The 20,714-nt window shown below is 39.7% G+C and overlaps 1 protein-coding gene across 2 annotated transcripts in view; it reads right to left on the reverse strand.

The window, feature by feature from the left end:
- Positions 1-940: 940 nt before the first annotated feature.
- plcd1a (phospholipase C, delta 1a) overlaps positions 941-20,714 on the reverse strand; it is a 24,551-nt gene continuing 4,777 nt past the window's right edge. For both annotated transcript variants that reach the window (XM_060861212.1, XM_060861211.1), the window contains exons 2-15: positions 20,550-20,708; positions 14,489-14,717; positions 14,187-14,316; positions 12,108-12,336; positions 11,807-12,008; positions 10,746-10,890; positions 10,026-10,178; positions 6,643-6,789; positions 6,026-6,182; positions 5,141-5,257; positions 4,048-4,226; positions 2,996-3,131; positions 2,760-2,909; positions 941-1,837 (exon numbers count right to left, since the gene is read on the reverse strand). In XM_060861212.1, coding sequence (XP_060717195.1) covers positions 1,749-1,837; positions 2,760-2,909; positions 2,996-3,131; positions 4,048-4,226; positions 5,141-5,257; positions 6,026-6,182; positions 6,643-6,789; positions 10,026-10,178; positions 10,746-10,890; positions 11,807-12,008; positions 12,108-12,336; positions 14,187-14,316; positions 14,489-14,717; positions 20,550-20,708 — 2,222 coding nt within the window. In that variant the 3' untranslated portion in view covers positions 941-1,748. The remainder of the gene's footprint in view (positions 1,838-2,759; positions 2,910-2,995; positions 3,132-4,047; positions 4,227-5,140; positions 5,258-6,025; positions 6,183-6,642; positions 6,790-10,025; positions 10,179-10,745; positions 10,891-11,806; positions 12,009-12,107; positions 12,337-14,186; positions 14,317-14,488; positions 14,718-20,549; positions 20,709-20,714) is intronic.

The raw sequence follows: 20,714 nt of genomic DNA on the forward strand, positions 1-20,714 counted from the left end.
CCAGGGTGTATCCTGCCTTGATGCCCGATGACGCCTGAGATTGGCACAGGCTCCCCGTGACCCGAGGTAGTTCGGATAAGCGGTACAAAATGAGTGAATGAGTGAGTGAATATTACCTACTAGAAGATGTCTACAGATTTCACTGTTGTATTTCACATTTACGTTACTTTACTTTATACTTTATTGTCCCCAAAGGGGACATTCTTTTCCACAACACTGCACTTGTTTGACACACACAACATAAACATAAACAGTCATAATACACACGTCAAGAAACATTCAAAATAATACATTTAGCGATGTCTGTTGTTAAGGTATTTAATGACTGAGGGAATCAGGCTTCTTCCAAAGCGGGCCTTTCTGCACCTCAGAGCCCTGTACCTGCGCCCTGAGGGCAGTGGGGCTAGATACTCATTTAGTTGATGTGTGGAATCCTGTTCTATTGAAATGGCAAAGCGTCCGATAGCTGTGTCATAGCATGGAGTTCTATAAGGTTAGGTGTTGGAAGACCTACAGTATAACATTTGCAGCTAGATTGGACACCTTTGTGAGTTTGGACATATTTTTAACAGAAAGCATACCGAAAAAACAAGATGAACAATACAATAAAATTGACTGAATAATGCTACGATAAAGTAGCAATAGTAATCTAGGAGCGACTTTTATATAATAAGTGTCCTAACTGCCAACCTAACATGCTTTACTTTTAACACAGTGTTCGATAAGAGAGATTGAATTTACTGTAGGAAAAAACCTACAAATGACTGAAAAATAATAACCGAAGGACAAGCTACTAGAGAACAATGACTTGTTTGAGTCTCATTGAGTTTCACTTTTCTTTAATAAGTGAATTAAGTTTTTATTAAGATTTGTTTTTATATAGGAAAATGACACAATAGCAGGGACTAATAAAGAACCACCAGACACACACACACACACAAGCCTTTCAAAGGTTTATTCAGATGTTTGTGCACAAGTAGTGACCAGAGAATTCGACATATTTGGTCCTGTTACAGTGACAATAAACAATGACTGGTTTAGCGTATCGAGTTGAACGAATCGTCACCTCGTCGAGCAGAAAAAACGGTAGTAGTGATTACAAGACTGACGTGATTGTAAAATTCTTAGATGTTACACATCAACTAAAGACCCCAAACGTGGTACACAGGCGTACTTACATAAAGAATTATTATTTGAAAATAATTTAAAGAAAAATAAAATAAAAGATGCAAAACAGATCCCATGTCAGTCCTTTTTAAAATTCCTTTTTGAATTTTTTTTTTTTTTTATTCTTTTTTCCCCTTTATTTTCATTTATTTCAAATAAATGAATAGCTTAATGTAGTGGAAATTGTTTGTGTTCCCACATGCTGGATTTATTTCAAATAAAAAAAAAAAAGTACAGATATTAATAGTCAGCATTGGGCTGTGGGTTCACTTTAAAAAGTTGCATTCAAACCTGATTCCTAAAACACACACACACACACACACACACACACACACACACACACACACACACACATTTTTTTTTACATTTGTAGTTAGAAGAAAATATCATAATTAGAAAGTGGCATTTTTTTAAGGAGGTAAAAGATAAAGTCTCTTTAAATGAAAGGTTTACACACAATGACTATTTCCTCCACATTCGATAGTTATATTCTGAGAGTTTCAGTAAGGATCGTTGCTCGGATCCGTACATCTCCTTTAACCCAGCGTCTCTGCACTTCGTCGCTTGCACCGTCATGTGCTTTAGGGGTCCAGGACCATGATGTGGACGAACAGTTTTGCTGAAGGGATAACGTCTCCATTTTTCGTGAGCAGGGGAATATGGCGGTATCCTGCGGAAACACAGCGGTGTTTGTGAATTGTGTTTGTGAAAACTCTTATTACACTCACACTCATTCATCATGTGACAAACCATCGTATTCTAGGAACATATTAAAGGAGCAGTTTGCATATTTTTAGAGCGGCATGCTGCCATCCATCCTGCTCCATTTTGTTTGCTGAATTTATGTACAACTTGTGAGGAAAATTCTTATTGCTACGTACAGTAAAGTAGGTAACTAAAAGCACTGAATATGTGAATTTCAGGGCCAGAAAATGAAGTGAATAAACTACTGTAAATTGCCTTAACTGTGGTCTGGTAGTACTGGCAGTTAAAGGTAAATCTAAAGGTTTGTGAAGTCTAGAAAACACTTTTCAATGTTACACACTGGTTCTTTAATGCAAATAGCTGTGAAGAGAAAAAGGGTCATTTTCAGGTCACTAGCACATCGGCTGGAGACGTCGTTGTCAGTTAAACAGGAAGTGTTTACACCTCGGTGAATATGAACATGTCACATATGACTGCTTACTAGCTCTTAAACATTAAGGTGAACTTGAAATGAAATACAAATGGGAATATTTATTTACATTTTGTTCTTAAGACTTTCCAGACACATCTGGTTTTGTAAGCACAATGTTTATACATTTAGCATTAAAGGTTAGACTTTGTTCATTATTTCAGAGAAAGATATCTTTTTTCTTTACTAATCTCTCTTTTTTTAACCACCTTTGTCTAAGGTGCCAATAATTCTGCTGCAGAGTGGATATTGCATTAGCAGAATATTAACAAGGGCATGTTTACATTAAATATAATAAAGGCTATAACTATGATTAATCTTAAAAACGATGGGGAAATGTTATAAAGGGAAGAGCGATAGATCAAGTTCGTGACATTGGAAGGTTTTAGTGAACAAACTTGATAACCCGGAGCGTTACCATTCTGTATGCTGGTAAAAGGTAGTGTGTACTGGCCAATGAAGTCGTTTTGTGACGCAGCATCATAATCCTCCACCAGGAATCGCACAATGGCCAAATCCGGCACCTGAATGGTGAACTGAAGGTTTGTATTCCACATTGGATTGAAGCCTGTGGACAGAAAACATCAAACATCAACAGGAAGTTAGACAACATTCATGAACGCAAAAGGAAGATGATTTGTTGATGAGACTCGCCGTTGTCGTTGATGTATGCTGTCTGTGCGCTGGCTCGGTCTGCTGGCACACCGGCGATTTCCACCCTGACATACGGGTCCACTATGGACTTGGGTTTATCCTTGTTCAGTTTGGGAAGCTGCTGTGCTGAGATAACCTGACAGGGAACATGACAGCTTACGTTTGGTGTCTTTATGAGCTAGGATGCCTTTCTTGTAAGCAATCTTAGCCATAAAGCTACAGTGAGGAACTAAACAAAATTCAGGATCAGCTAGCTTATTCAACATGGGATTTTGCAGAATTTGGCGAAAATACTTTTTCTTTTGCAAATAAATTAATTTAGTAGTGAGATCTTGAGAAAGTCAGCTTGACGCTTTGCCATGTAGAATTATTCAACCTCCTGAACATGTCCACACTTTTTAATGTTACAAACTAGAACTGATATAGACTTAATTGTTCTTCTATTAAAATATATTATAAAATAATAAAATTTGATATTATTTTTTCAACAATTTAGAAACATGTAAATGATTACACTGCTGTCATAAACGTCACACCATTAACTAAATGGAAGTAAATGTTAACTGGGCTATTCAATCGTAATATGTGTTATATCGTAATAATAATGTTATATAATCATAATTATATACGATACATAATTATAATCGCTTATCTGAACTACCTCGGGTTCATCATCGGGCATCAAGGCAGGATACACCCTGGACGGAGTGCCAACCCATCACAGGGCACACACACACACACACACTCTCATTCACTCAGGCAATCACGCAATCACACACTACGGACAATTTTCCAGAGATGCCAATCAACCTACCATGCATGTCTTTGGACCGGGGGAGGAAACCGGAGTACCCGGAGGAAACCCCTGAGGCACGGGGAGGACATGCAAACTCCACACACACAAGGCGGAGGCGGGAATCGAACCCCCAACCCTGGAGTTGTGAGGCGAACATGCTAACCACTAAGCCACCGTGCCCCCATGACAGAATACAGAAAAAGAAAAACATAGCAGTGCATTCAGAGTATCCAATATATTTAAACTAGATAAACACCATAACATGTAGGATCTTCTTCTTCAGCCACTCTCCTTCTGTGAGCTTGTTGGGGTTAAACTGAAAGTCCGGGTTCCTCATGAAATAAGGCTTCAGGATGTAGCCACATTTCCCGTTAGGTAAGAATCGTCCTTGGTTGAAATCCATCTCCTTGCAGTATGTTTGGAAGTTCAGGGCCACTGTTTAAAACAAGAAAAAATGGTTATATTTATTAGTGTATAAGAGTAAATCAAAGTGGAATATAAATAATGTCTAATATGTTCAGAGTTTACATTTCGTCTCAGCGACATTGTTAATTTTTCTAAGCTAAGTAACAATCGCTTGTACCTTCCGGTATTAGCATTGTACAAAAACCGGACAGGTGGTGACACATTTGCATCCGTTTTTTAGTAACAACAAAAGAAAAGAAGTTAAATGACCAACAGGATTGTGAGAGAAACTCACGAACACCTGTTTGCACCATTCTTTTATTTTATAATCATATATTAAAAAACACAGAAGACGAATTTTGTTGAAATTTATGTTAATTTTGAGCGCTAATTTCGAATGCTAATGCTAATACTAAGTTAAATAGTGACATCTATATTCACGACCTTCAGAACTAACTTCTGTTTGAAAAATCAAGTCAACAGTTGAAATTATGTAGAGAGAGAGAGAGAGAGATGTTTCTATGTACAGATGTTTCTGCATCACAATGGGTTTTATGGGCTTTTTTATTTCAGAAAAGTGTATTCGTTTGTTTTATTTATTTACAATTGACTGGTGTATGTATACTTTTGTCGATAGTGTACGCAATGTTTTCTGATGTAAAAAAATGTTAGAAAAGTTCTCACAAAACTGAACGGTATGACGTCACAGAGCTCAGTCCTGACTCTCACACGGACACATTAACATGCATCATACTGTATTTTATAAAAGTTGCTACGTCGCTAACGACGAGACGAGTCTGAGGCGAGTCACAAGATCGATCATCTTCACTTATCTCTGTTAGCTTCAAATCAAACTCTAAACACTGAACACACCAGGGATCATGAGACACTTTTGCCTGAAGGAAAGGAAGGGAGGAAGAAATAAAACCCAATTAAAATGGCACCGATTTGGCAGCCTGCGTTCCACATGGTCACAGGATTGTAGTTGGACGAGTCTGTGCGCGTGCCTGCAGGATAAATCCTGCTCAGCTTGTCCATGTTATGGTGAATGAATTCAGTAGCTGAAACAAGGAAAAACAAGAATACTGCTTAGGGAATCAGTTTAGGTCAGAAACACACAAGACAATGGAGCTATGTGAGGATAATGACACAAAAAACACATTTATATCACTCTTGCTTGGGAGATACTGATTAATTACTAACGTAATAGACAAAACAAAAAAAAATGTCCTAATATATAATGTGGGAGGCACGGTGGCTTAGTGGTTAGCATGTTAGCCTCACACCTCCAGGGTTGGGGGTTCGATTCCCGCTTCCTCCCTTTTGTGTGTGGAGTTTGCATGTTCTCCCCGTGCCTCGGGGGTTTCCTCCGGGTACTCCGGTTTCCTCCCCCGGGCCAAAGACATGCATGGTAGGTTGATTGGCATCTCTGGAAAATTGTCCGTAGTGTGTGATTGTGTGAGTGAATGAGAGTGTGTGTGTGTGCCCTGTGATGGGTTGGCACTCCGTCCAGGGTGTATCCTGCCTTGATGCCCGATGACGCCTGAGATAGGCACAGGCTCCCCGTGACCCAAGAGCTCGGATAAGCGGTAGAAGATGAGTGAGTGAGTGAGTGAATATATAATGTCCTAATATATAATCGAACCACAGAGGAAATATGGCTTTCTTCTGGCTGAGAAAATGTAGCTCAGAAGCGTGACGAGAGACGTGACACGTCTGGTGTGGATTCAGGCTAAAGAGCTGGAAAATATCCTAAATTTTTAAAGCTTTTTGGTGCATGAACTTAAAAACCACACAGAACCTGGTTTATATGCAATAAAGTAAATTACCTGATTCTTCTGCCAGATGCTTGGCTTTGCTTTCCTTATAGGAGGCCATCTCATAGCAGGCCTGGTTATTACGCGAATGCTCGAAGCTGACGAAGTGGACACTCTTGCAGTAGATCACCAGGTCGGATAGCTCTTTAGCCAGCTTGATCTTTTTTTTCTAAATAAAGAAACAAGTCGATTTGTATGGAAGTGTATGTAATTAAGTAAAAAAAAAAAAAAAAACACTGTTGTGGTTTGCTATTCAAATGAAAAATCAGGTGCTTTCTGGATGCTGATTAATATCTTAAATACAGACGAGCTGAGATTCCTAAAGACTGATTATTGTCTGGAACAAGATGAGTGTGTTTAGTGGGATTTCTCTCTCTCTCTCTCTCCCTTTCATTCTGTCTTTCCACTTGTCTCTCTTTTTCTTCAGACAGTAGATTTGTATCTGCTGAACTGCTGCTGTAATCATAAATCAGCGCATCTCTGGATTCAACAATCTGCTCACACAATTTATCTTCATTACTACGTCGTTCCTTCTTCATGCTATGTCAGATACTTTTTTCCTCACCCTTGGTTCTGTATCGGCATCCAAATTTCCGTAAATCTACATTGACAGTATGTGGAATATGCACCTTAGCTTTGGTCTCCTGTAAGTCTTGTTTGGCATCAGCAGATTCGTCTTCCTCAGACACACTGTCTACGTCATCTGTGTTGTTGTTAAATGCCGCGTCCAGCTTGTTAAGGCGTTTACCTTTGACCAGGATCCGCCCCATTAATTCCTGCAAGCAGAAACATCTTTTTACTTTTTACACACTATAAACATGCTATACAGGATTCAGAAGGATTCGGCCAGGATTCAGAAGTATTCTGCCATTTCTGTCCACACAGGCTGCTCAGGTACTTGTTCAGTCTCTTGTCATTTCTAGACTGGATTACTGCAACGCACTGCTGGTAGGTCTACCTATGAACACAATCCTCCCCGCTGCTGCGATCCCTCCACTGGCTTCCGGTAGCTGCACGCATCAGATTCAAAACACTGATGCTGGCCTACAAAGCCAAAAATGGACCAGCTCCCTCTTACCTCAAAGCCCTCATCACTCCTCGCACTGCACCCCGCACCCTACCAGCACTGCTCGACTGGTTCCACCATCTCTCAGGGTAAGAGGCAAGTATACTACAAAACTCTTCTCTGTTCTGGCACCAAGGTGGTAGAATGAACTTCCCCTAGAGGTCCGGACAGCTGAGTCACTGGCTGTTTTCAAGCGGCGGTTGAAGACCTACTTATTCAGGAAACACTTCAACTAGCACTTCTTTCCTTATCTTTTGCATTTAAAAAAAAAAAAAAAAACTTTGACAATTTTTCATTGTAACTTTGAACAAATGTTTTAAACTCATGGTATCTTAAGTATGTAACTTAGTGAGCCAGCATTAATGTATTCAATGTTAGAGATTTAAGCACTTATTTACGTCGCTCTGGATAAGGGCGTCTGCCAAATGCTGTAAATGTAAAATGTAAATGTAAAATGTAAATGTACAGGATGCTGCTTTGGATTGTAGCAATATGCTACAGAGTGGAAATAAAAGAGGTAACGTTTGCGTTGTGCGACGTTAGAGGGGTGTCCAATTCCACATCGTAAGATTTACTACAGTACAAGAGATTTGTCATTATTTCATAATGATGTCCGGGAGCACAGTGGAGAAAATCCCACATTGCATCGCTTATGGCAATAGACTCTAGGGTTGTTTTGGTTGGGGGATGGGGGGATGGGGGGGGGGGGTCCACCAATCTACCAATGCTGGGCACCAATCCCAGATCCACCAATCTACCAATGCTGGGCCCCTGAGCAAGGCCCTTAACCCTAAATTTCTTAGTTGTATAAAATGAGACATGATATACACACACACACACACACACACATACACATACACACACACACCAGGAAGGAGGTCAGATTTTGGACAAAAAATCCTCTGATCTTTAAAAGTATTAAATGAATTGAAAGATGACTCCTTGCACCTTCTCATGTCTGTGTGCTTTCATGCAACCTTGTTTGTTTCCCCTGCAAGAGCATTCCAGTCCCGCCTTATACCCCCGAGGCAAATGAGTAAGAATGCAGCACTATTTCCAAAAAAACAGACAGAACTCACTCCGAGCCAGAAAACCTCTTTGAAGCCCCTAACCTCGGAGTATACGCTAAATAAACAGACAAAACTCCACTCACCACTAAGCTAGAATTACCTCACATTTTTAATAATAATAATAATAATAATAATAATAATAATCTAAGCATAATAATTTGTAGCACAAATCCCAGAATATGTTGTTTTTTCCAGTTTACAGAAGCACCATCAGAACAACACTGAGTCACTGCTTCCATTGTGCTGTGTGTTATGATGCAACTAAAGGAATTTAAAGAAACAGGAAGTTCAACATTTTGAATAAGGAAGCCATGTGAGGACAAGTAGGAAGGCAGGGACAGGAAAGGTTTTATCCCACATCCCGAAGACTGAGTACAATCAAGAAGCGTCTTTACTGTATCTTTACTTTATCTCCACTCTTTCCACTCTATACAGCTCTTCCACCCCGGTGTTTTAGGGAAACTTCGACATTGTGTATGTGCATCTGTTTAATTATGTCGCTTTGTAGAAGCCAACATTCTGTTTTTCTATTTAAGCTTAGCCAAAAAATTATAAAGAGTAACTCCTCCTAGGGCTTTCGAACCACACGCACCAAATTCGGATATGTTGTAGACCCTGGACTGAAGTTTGTTGCTCTTACTTTTCTAAGTGACCCGAGTACCGGTACTTCCGGTACCTGGTCTCAAAATGGCCTTTTTTCCCATAGACTCCCATTATAAACTTTGGAGGTTTATAACTCGGCAAGCTTTCGAACTATCTACACCAAACTCGGCCAGCTCCTTTAGGGTGATACTCTGAACAAACTTTTAAACTGGTGTACCGACTGGCCTTTCGGTTGTCCCGCAGCCCCGCCCACAAAATACGCAAAATCAAAAAACCTTTTACAACATTGACATGTCATATATCAAAACACTCAGAACAATAAGGGGAACTTCTTCACTGGTATTCTGATGACATCATGTGACGTCACGTGATGTCACGTGAAAATCAAAAATTAGCATAACATGGGGCATGTCGTATATCAAAACACTCAGCCCAATGAGGGGAATTACCTCAAGTGTATTCTGGTGATGTCACAACATCGTCAAAGCCAACATCAAAGTTTGTCGCGACAAACTTTACAAATCTAGTTTAATTATGCTGTAAATACACAATGTGAGTGCTCCAATTTATCAAAAATGAATAAAAACCCAAAATGGTATTCTTTGTTCTTTTCAATGTAATAATGTTTTGCTGGCCTTTAAAAAAATGCACATTCATGACGTTGGTATAGAAAAATAATCCAGGCATTAATGAGCAACTGTGACCATCTCAAAGTTGATTGTTTTCCTATAAGATCGTGTCCTGTAGTGTTTTATATCTCGTGTCCTACAGCGATCTGCCAATTATAGTTACATTTAATGTTGTGGAATGCCTGAGATACGAGTCCCAGTGATCAATGCTTCTGTTAAAGTCTCTTTTTTACTTTCTCTTTAAATGAATGTCATGTTAGCGTGAGCCCATCAAGTCCTCTGAGTGGTGAGACTGAAGATTAAACAAACTCCTCCTTTTGTGACACGTTATTTAATTTTTTTTAGCAGATTTTGGAGTATCTTCTTTAAAAAGCCCACTGTAAATTGTTGCTATAGCATCAATGATAACTTATGCAACTGTGTACGTGACAAATTAAAAGCATTTCCTGACCAATCAACGGCGCTGTGCTATAAATTATATTCACCAGGAATCGTTTTCCTTCCGTCTTCCCAGATTCCCAGATTTCATCAAGCAATGTTCTCAGAGCTGTGTCACTCAGAACCTCTGAGCCATTTCTCTGAGTAGCTTCACCCTTTAAATAAACAGCGTTTTATTAACCTCGGTGTGATTAAACATGGCTGACCTCAGGCGAAGGCAAGCGGGAGGGAATCTCTTTCCCCAACGGGCGAGTGAGAAGAGCGCTGCCCAGGATGGAGGTCATGTGATGAGCCATGCGTTTCTGCTGTTCCACTGAACAGTGATTCTCCAAAGACAAGATTACTGGATACTTAGATGCCTGCCAAGAAAAAAAAAAAAAAAAAACACACCACAGATGTGAAACATCTCTGATGGACAAAATGATGTGAAATCAAATCTTTTTTTTTATTTTTTTTATTTACATTTTTTAAAAATATTACATTTTTATTTACTTTTTAACAGTTTTATTTTTTATTTAATTCTACATTTTTATTCATTTGTTTTTATTTTCATTTACTTTTGTGTTTGTACTGACATTTTTACATTTACTTTTATTTCCATTTTTATTTTTATGTACCTATTTTATGATTTTTATTTGGCAAATAATTATTTACATTTACATTGTATTTTTTAAATTAATTTATTTACTTATTTATTTATTTATATATTTGTTTGTTTGTTTGTTTGTTTGTTTTTATTTGTATTTTATTGTTACATTGATATTTAATGTTTTTATTTCATTAAAAATATCAAGCTAAAGCTTATTTTGAGTACTAACAAAAATGGCTGGCTAACAAAAACTTCTACTTTTTTTTGCTAACCAGTTTTCCGCTCCCTATTTTTGCCGTTCATTTCTGGTGGATGAAAGTTGTGTGTCTTCACTTACTTTAAAAGCGTACTCCTTGATCGCCTGGATGACGTCCTTGAAGAGCACCTTGGACGTGAGTGTGTGTCCGTGATAGATGACGGGCTCGCCATTCTGTCCGTCCCAGCAGTCCAGCTCCACACAGCGGCAGCCCTTTAACAGAGCTCTGAAAATGTTCGCATAACAACAGCGTCACAACACGTAACTACCCCTGAGGGCATTTTCAGCCAAAACACACAATCTGCTCCTTGAGAACTTGCTAATTATTTCCGCCAACTTGTTTCATATAGAGTTTTTTTGTTTACCTCAGTCAATAATAAAGCTATTTTTTAATATATTTGGGTGAAAACCACTGAAAACATTAGAATTGATGAGGTTGTTCTCCTGAATTTGAGCCTGCAAGAATTTTATCAAACATATGCAACTCCAAACATTTCGTAAGAATAACGTGGTACGTGTACCACATAATGTGGTACGTGTGTGCAAGTCTTGACGCCCCGATCTATAATATTATAATGTGCTATCGTTTCTATAGTAACAACTAATTTAATAGCAATTGAGTTCTTTAGTAATGACAGCGAGTGTACAAAAGTCAGTGAATCAAAATTCACAACAAAATCAGACACCAGTATAAAACAGAGTAAATATCTGTGACGTCACACTGACTTTTAGCTCCAATAAACAACAGAGCAAGAGCTTTTCTTTTTCTCATTCATTAACCCCTAGTGGCCATAACGGTTTTTTTTTGTAAACCAATAAAAATGTATGTTTTTACAATCCTAAAAATGCCAATTCACTGTTATTTAGTATTGTTAGTTCGGAACAGTGATACTGATATAATGAGGACAGGGGGTGTGGCTTCAAATGCGGCACAGCCAATCAGAATCAAGAACCGGAACATTCTGGATTCTAATACTTATTCAATAACTACATTAAAACTAATAAGTAATGTTTATATCTCTAATAGTTAGAAATACACAGTACAGGAATCATTCACATGTCCAAATGGGTTAAAGAATAAATAAATAAAATATAAATAGGTTAATATTGGATATACGGAGGTAGTGAGAACATGACCGTACTTGATGTAGGCCTCGGTACTGCTCGGTCCTTTGAGCTGGTCCAGCATCAGGTAGGTGTTATGGGAGGAGGAGATGAAGTAATGATTAAGTGGCTGCCTCATGTCCTGATACACACCGATGTGGGTGGGGTTAAGGATCAAACCTTCCAAATGGGTCAGGTACTTCAGTAAGCCATCTTTGGTCATGTGCTTATTCTGCTTTGCTGGATCAGTGCAAAAAGTGGTACACAGAAATCACGTGACGAGAAAGCAGCTAAAAAGGAACACAGAGCAAACGGAAGCCTACACGTCAGAGCTGTTACCTGTAGGATCCGGCTCGTATTTGTCTATAAGCTTGACGGCGTCGTCCAGAGTCACAGCCTCCCTCTGCTCCAGCTGCAGGAAATTTAGCAAATCGTTCGCACTCATCTGACCACCGGATCTAGCGAACTTCGTGTAGATGACGTCGATTTCCGGACGCTTCGTTAGCAGTTCATAGAACTGCTTGATTTCCTCCCCCTCCAGAGTTCCTGACTTCGATGTGTCGCATTGCTGTTAAAGATATTGAAAATATTGCAGCATGACTAGAAAAAATTGGAAAGAAACAGGTTCTTTTGGAAGGGAAGGCTACTGGTGGTAATGCTGCAGGCTCACGGAGGGCACAATCCCGCTTAGAAAAAGTGCAGCCGGTGGAGCGAGCGCTAGACTAGATACAACATAGTTAGCGATCATGGACTTGAGGTTGAAGCTTTGAAAGCTGATGTGTTTCATGTGTTTGGAGGTGAGAGAGCTGAACAAATTAAAGCACTAAAGCTCCGCTGCATCTCTTTCTTTATTTAAATATGAAGGCAGTTAAACAGGATTATGGGTAATGGAAAGTGTAAACAGGCCAACATTGGGGTGTGGTAACACTTGGTATCACACCACACTGTCATTGGTGTGTGTGTGTGTGTGTGTGTTATTCCTTACACTGGAATTCCTTACATTATTTATAAATATATAAGTATAAAGAATGTACTAAAGTCTATATAGTGAGTTTGTTTCTAACAGTACGAAATACAGACTGCATCAAAAATCAGATTTAGACAGCTGCAAAGAATCTAATCAAATTCTCCAGCATTTTTTAAGAGTCCCGAGAGTTTCAGTAAGGCACGCCAAGCACGAACTGTAACCACACCCCAGATGACTCAGTTACTCACTTACTCAAACACTCCCACACACACTAGTTGTTTTGTTGTGTTTCTTGTTTAGAGCTCAACAGACTCTACAGTCTACGTCCTTAACTACTGAACTTGGTTAAATCAACAAAGATTTGATCCAAACAGTGCTTAAATTCACAACAAACTTACAGCGGTGACAAGTTTGTAGGAATCTTCAAAATTCCACACAGACTTTTCCCACTCTGAGTCACAGAAACCAGTTATGTGAAAATCTTTGTTTACATGACAACTGTAACACAACGTCCTGAGCTAAAGTGGCTCCATTCGGGTTAAATAAAGGCCACTGACTCTGCCCCGATTCTAATTTTAACCTTTTTTTAGTGCTTTTTAGTGCTGAGTCACTATGGCTTAGTGGTTAGCACGTTCACCTCACACCTCCAGGGTTGGGGGTTCGATTCCCGCCTCCACCTTGTGTGTGTGGAGTTTGCATGTTCTCCCCGTGCCTCGGGGGTTTCCTCCGGGTACTCCGGTTTCCTCCCCCGGTCCAAAGACATACATGGTAGGTTGATTGGCATCTCTGGGAAATTGTCCGTAGTGTGTGTTTGCGTGAGTGAATGAGAGTGTGTGTGTGCCCTGTGATGGGTTGGCACTCCATCCAGGGTGTATCCTGCCTTGATGCCTGATGACGCCTGAGATAGGCACAGGCTCCCCGTGACCCGAGGTAGTTCGGATAAGCGGTAGAAGATGAATGAATGAATGAATGAATGAAAGAAGAGCAAATTGATGAGCAGGAACAACAACTGTGTGTATGATACATTTACGATAGGAAATTACACACACAGATTTTTCAAGGCACTGAGAAATGGAGGTATTGATTTAAGGCACATCCGAAGAGAAGGGGTTGACGCCAAATTTACGAGTGCAGCTGGAGGAATGAAAGAAACTTCAAGAAAGTAGTGAACTAAGACTGGATTATACACCACAACCTCAAGTCTTTCTACTTAACATCACTGCATGCTTTTGTTTTAAAATAATCAGGAACATCAGAAGCTCGCTGAAGACCAACGGCACTAAACAAACGCATCGACTACCCACAGCTTTTCCTCACAGCCATTATTAGCTATGCCAAATAAAACAATATTTAGACAGTTAACAGAACTGTTTATGTTAAACAAACAGACGGGTTAATCGGTCGAAATACTTTACAGACGATCAGAGGCCTAAAAAAAAGACGCTTCGTACCTTAAACAGATTGGCGGCGTACGTGTCGTCCACCTCGACGTTGATCTGGCGCATGAAGCTCTTTACTTCCTTCAGGGTCATCATGTTGTCGCCGTTTTTGTCCGCTTTCCGCATGCAGCTGATGATCCAGCTGTGACTCGGATGTAAGGCAGATGTAAATTTAAAGGTAGTTCACAATAACGCTATGTGACATTTCACTGGATTTTGATAAGATCGTGTTTTAAGATACAACTATTTTTTTTTTTTTTGTAAGAATTCTGAATTTCAGCTTTTCTATATTTCAAATCTCTCCACAAGGATACTGTTCACTTTTCTGCTGAGAATTGAGGTTTTGCATGTTGCTGATGACCTTATCCAACCCCGTCACCCATTTCTTGGCGTCTTCTTTGCTGCTGGCGATCAGGTCGAGATTGTTGCGTTTGCCTTTGAAGATGATGGAGAAGCACCGATCTTCCATCGTGCTGTCCGTGTACTTCTTCAAGCCTTCGGACTGACGGCCAAGACGCACTGAATCGATGTCATTGATGGAGACTGATATGAAGATGGAAGAGATATAGTCAGAGTTAGTGGGACTCTTTACTGCTGGACTAAAGTGAGGACAACAAAATTGGGTATTGAGTCTTCGAGTGTTGGGGATTGTGAAATTTTCAATTTTACATTTTTAAGAAAAATCTTAGATCAGTTTCAAAGACAGAGAGAGAGAAAGAGAGAGAGATCAATGTGATGCTTGTTCTAGCATTAAATCACTTAATGACTGTGCTGCAGTGCTTCTAAGAAACTCGTCTCAGTTTCTCAAAATACCCGAAATTCTACACTGTTTTTATGATAAAATTTTTTTGCAGGTCAAATGAACTTTTATTTCCCCCAAGATTGTTCCTCTTAAAACTGGTTCGATTTAAGGCACTTGGTGTAAATAACTTTGAGTGTAGCCATATTTCTGTGACTGTATATTAATCTGCATTTTATTTTCAATTGATTTCTTTATTTTCATGATCCTCTTTTTCGCCCTCGCTGGAAACTGAGGTAATTTATTTATATTTGTTTTTTTGTTTTGTTGTTGTTCTTTTTGCTGGCAAAAATGTTGGCAAAAATCTGCGCTGACGCAACTGAATCGTACTCGTGCTCGAGGTCTCGGTTTACGCTCTGTTTATTACAAACAGAAATCTGAAACAATACAACAGGATGAGCCGCTAGTTTGTAGTCTAGAAGAGGTTTCGCAGTAGCATCGGCTTTGTCTGTTGTCGACTTTTGTCTGGGTTTGTAATCTAAGCCATGCTTCAGATTGTTGTGAAATCTTGATTGCATGGCAGGGTTGTATTGTTTGTACACTACGGGGGCGATAAATCAAGGCCTGAGATAATATTCCAGTGATAACGCATATTGCCGCTGGTTCAGTCCTGTACCTCAGATGGCCTTTGTTCTTTGAGAAAGATCACTGCTCTCTAATTTCCAATGATCTCCAACCTCGTCAAAGGCTCGTCTGATTATGTGCAGCTTACTGTATAGCACGCTTGTATGATGTAACACATCAGGAATAGCCATCACAATCCTCTTTATCCTCACACAGAGGTTAAAAAATGCCATTTATACCCCAGCTTTTGCGTCAGAAGGCATGGATTCACATTCTACGCCTTCAGCTCTGATAGTAGTAGCGTGTAGGGTGTGAGATAATTGACAGGTTTATACAGGTTTATGCACTCGTTCTGATATGTTTCTAAAGTCACAGCTTGTTCCCAGGGACTTGTAAAGCAAACACAATCCAAATAATGATCCATGTTGGATGTGTCATAGTTCTTGTAGTCAGAATGGTATCAGAGATGACACTGGGGCAGATAAGATTTTTTTAATGTTATGGAGTTTTATGTAACATTTACAACAACATTATTGCAATGTTTGTACGTGTAGGAGCGTAGATTAGAACTGATGTTTCTCAGGCAAAATCTAACATTACAAACAGAAACGTTACTGCAGCTTTTTTACTTGTAGAAATAATAAAATTTCAACACAAAATTACAGCAACAAATTTCCAAACTTGCTGCAACATTTTTTCTTGACGGAATGGTAACACAACACTACTGCAACATTATTACAACATTACTGCAACGTTCTTGTAGCAACGGTAACGCAACACTACTGCAACATTATTTCAACATTACTGCAACGTTCTTGTAGCAATGGTAACGCAACACTACTGCAACATTATTACAACATTACTGCAACGTTCTTGTAGCAACAGTAACACACCATTACTGCAACGTCTTTACAACATTACTGCAACGTCCTTACTTGTAGCAACGGTAACACAACACTACTGCAACATTATTACAACGTTACTGCAACGTTCTTGTAGCAACGATAACACAAAACTACTGCAACGTCTTTACAACATTGCTGCAACATTCTTACTTGTAGCAACTATAACACAACACTACTGCAACATTATTACAACATTACTGCAACGTTCTTACTTGTAGCAACGGTAACGCAACACTACTGCAACATTATTACAACATTACTGCAACATTCTTACTTGTAGCAACGGTAACAACACTACTGCAACATTATTACAACGTTACTGCAACGTTCTTGTAGCAACGATAATACAAAACTACTGCAACATTATTACAACATTGCTGCAACGTTCTTACTTGTAGCAACGGTAACACAACACTACTGCAACATTATTACAACATTACAGCAACGTTCTTACTTGCAGCAACGGTAACACAACACTACTGCAACATTATTACAACATTACAGCAACGTTCTTACTTGTAGCAACGGTAACACAACACTACTGCAACATTATTACAACATTACTGCAACGTTCTTACTTGTAGCAACGGTAACACAACACTACTGCAACATTATTACAACATTACTGCAACGTTCTTACTAGTCTTACTTGTGTTCTCAGCTAGACAAAATGTAACGTTAGGTACAGAAAACACTCCTGTACAATATACTGCATAAGATACGTAAAGGCTACAGTTTCTGGAACTGACAATAAACATTACTTTTAACATCTCAGCAACCATATTTACTTGGAACGTAGGAATGTTCCTGTACTTTTGTTTTCGTCGCAGAATGCTATTTAAGCAAAAAAAAAGAACTTTGTGAAGCAAATCATCACAGCCTAACCTCCTTCGAACCGTCCAGTGTTTAATAACCCTGAAGAATCAATCCAGAGGAAACCTGCTGTTCCTGAGACAGCAGGTCTGGAGCAAGTCCAAACTTGAGACAGCCAAGAGGTGAGGAACGCAAACTATTTCTCTCATCAAACCAGCCTTTCCCACATTGCTCTAAAACATGCAGACACGTTTTTGCTGAGAATGGCTCTCACACTGTTAGCAATATGTCGAAACACACCAGGGATAAGGTCGAATGCTGTTAAGTACATTTTCATATGTACATTTCATTACAGCGTAGAGTAAAGAATAAGAAATAACAAGCCTGGCTGTTATATAGCTGATGTACTGTTACTTTCCAGCACATCCTGAAGTGTCTTACTGATCTTATACAACATCGCTTTGTCCGTTATAACGACTGCAGGTATAAAATAAAGAACGATTAGGTCAGGAGAGAGAGAGAGAGAGAGAGAGAGAGAGAGAGAGAGTGAGTGAGTGAGAGAGAGACAGAGAGAAAGAGAAAGAGAGTGAGAGAGAGTGAGAGAGAGAGAGAGATGCCGAGACTGATGTAAGTGTAGGTTCGACAGGTAAACTCAACAGAACCAGAACAGACTCAGGCGAACTAGGGCATGCAAGAGCAAAAGAGAAAACCAGTGTGTGAATATGTGTGTTTGTGTTTGTGTTTGTGTGTGTGTGTGTGTGTGTGTGTGTGTGTGTGTGTGTGTGTGTGTGTGTGTGTGTGTGTGTGTGTGTGTGTGCATGCTAGGGATTGTAGCCTGTGGCAGTGTTTGTTGGGAAATGGAGTTCGGAGTGCGGATTAACCTGAAAACCAAGTTATACTTTTATTTTTTATACATTTATGGCATTGTTTAATGTTACAGAGCTTCTCTCTGACTTACACTATAGCAGCAATTAACACCTCACCCCCCACTTTCCAGAAACTTCACCACATCAACAATATCTCTCTTTAATTTTTTTGTAACATCTGATTGTTTGCCATCAACTATTCTATCTTTTCTTCTTCCTTCCGCAGACTGTAAGACAAACTCGTCTCAGTCGTGTGCTCTCTCTAACCACATCCTGTGCAGATATTTATCCTGTAGTGGCTTTTTGCGGACTTTCGTATCTGATCGCAGAATGCTGTGAGGAAACGATCATATTTTTAGGACCCCTCTACTTCTGTTATGTAACAGGACAAAGATTTTGTTTACTTCAGTGCTTTTTATACATCAGAGGTTTAGGGTTAACCCGTGTGACCTGATCCGGGTATTTGGCACTGAGGTATAAAGAAGACCGCTTAATAGACAGCTCAGATTTGTGGATTTATAAAAGGACAGGCGTAATTCATGTACAGTGGAGATCAAAATTAGAGAAGAATTTATAAACAATTTACTCACTCACTCATTTTCTACCTCTTATCCGAACTACCTCGGGTCACGGGGAGCCTGTGCCTATTTCAGGCGTCATCGGGCATCAAGGCAGGATACACCCTGGACGGAGTGCCAACCCATCGCAGGGCACACACACACTCTCATTCACTCACGCACTCACACACTACGGACAATTTTTCCAGAGATGCCAATCAACCTACCATGCATGTCTTTGGACCGGGGGAGGAAACCGGAGTACCCGGAGGAAACCCCCGAGGCACGGGGAGAACATGCAAACTCCACACACACAAGGCGGAGGCGGGAATCGAACCCCCAACCCTGGAGGTGTGAGGCAAACGTGCTAACCACTAAGCCACCGTGCCTCCCATAAGCAATTGATATCGATCAAAATTAGAGAACAGTAAGCATTGTAGCACGGATGAAGATTACAACTGTCAAATTGACGTTGATTATTTTCCTACAACCTCACACCCAAGTGTTTAATCCCTTAGTTAAGATATACCATTTTACCATTCGTACTACTCGTGATGTGGATATAACACTAAAACTCTGCTTGGTACAGGTATCTTTTTATCTTTAATATATCCTAAGAAGAGTCTACAGACTTTCGCTCCTAACACAGGAAGACCATAAAGCTTTGACTTCCGGGCATTATGGAAACGCCTGTGAAAGCAAAAGGTGTCTGTTTTTCTAAATTCAAATCTGAGAGAATGTCTTTCCTGTGGTCATCACATCACAAGGCCCTGAACTTTATAGCTCTTTTGTTATACAATTTTTGTTATTTGATTTTTTTTTTTTTTAATAAACAGATGTTGTGTAGTCAGGATTTTCACTATTTTCTATCATATCAACTATGAGCATTGGGACACTTGTCAATAACACACACACACATACACACATCTGGAGACAGCTGTTGCTTGGAAAGAACCAGATAAACCTGGCTTGATAAACCCTTTCGACCAGAAAGAGCTGGAAAGGAAGTTCAAAGGTGGACACGGCGCCAGCTATTGTGTGGGAACGAGATTTCCAAATGGCTGTAATATACCCTCCCTGTACCGCTCCCCTTTTCTCTGGACATTATCAACCCTGTGTTTTGTTTTCCACACTGACAAAAGGGTTGGACGTGTGCACTATAGGAACACACTGAAGAGGACAGTAGAATAAAGAATGAATGAAAGCTTCGTCCTAATCTGTTTCATAAGTGTAAACATATCACGATGCTTTCTGATAGTGGAACCGGAGCCCAAAGCTCTAGGTATGATTACTGAGGAGTCATCACTGGCATCTGGTCCTGATAATAGAAGAAATTTTATCTGAACTGCGTCCTTGGCAACAAGGTAGAAAGTCGACTCAGATTTGTGGATTAATTAAAGGACAACAAACGAAATGTTCGGAAAGGAAACCAGAATGTACATTTGAATTGATTAGAAGTTTGATAAGACGTTTGTTCCTGACAGCCTCCTGAGATACTTTGTGTAAGGAGTCTCCAGTTTAAGGGCTTTGTAACAGTAAGCTTTCTGCACTGAAGAGAGAGAGAGAGAGAGAGTTCTGGTCTGTTTGGACACACTGATTTATTATCTTCTTCTTTTTTAATTTCGTTTTATATTTATGGGAGTAATAAAGCTGCATCTCTTATCTCGCTATAGGCCAATCGAAATCTGCATGAAGCCGCTCCACTCATTTAAACCAAAAGACGCACTAAAAATTTTATGACCTATGACATCATATGACAGCAGGATACTGTGGTCAGAAGCTACCTATGCTATACTGTCTTGCTGCTACCTCGTGCAATGTTTGTTTGATTCCATTTCCTGCTCAACTCAGATTAAAGTGTACATGCTCACAGGTGTGTTTTTTCTTGATGCCCTTGTGCGTCTCTTTCCACACTGTCTCTCCGTCCTCCATCAGCTTGTAGAAGCGCTTCTTCTTCCATTTGTCAGATTTCACCTTGGTCAAGTCGCCTCCTTTGGTCAGGAACTGCATGCTTGCATCACCCTCCAGGCCTGAGT

Source organism: Tachysurus vachellii, chromosome 25, assembly GCF_030014155.1.
Source record: "Tachysurus vachellii isolate PV-2020 chromosome 25, HZAU_Pvac_v1, whole genome shotgun sequence".
Classification (NCBI taxonomy): domain Eukaryota; kingdom Metazoa; phylum Chordata; class Actinopteri; order Siluriformes; family Bagridae; genus Tachysurus; species Tachysurus vachellii.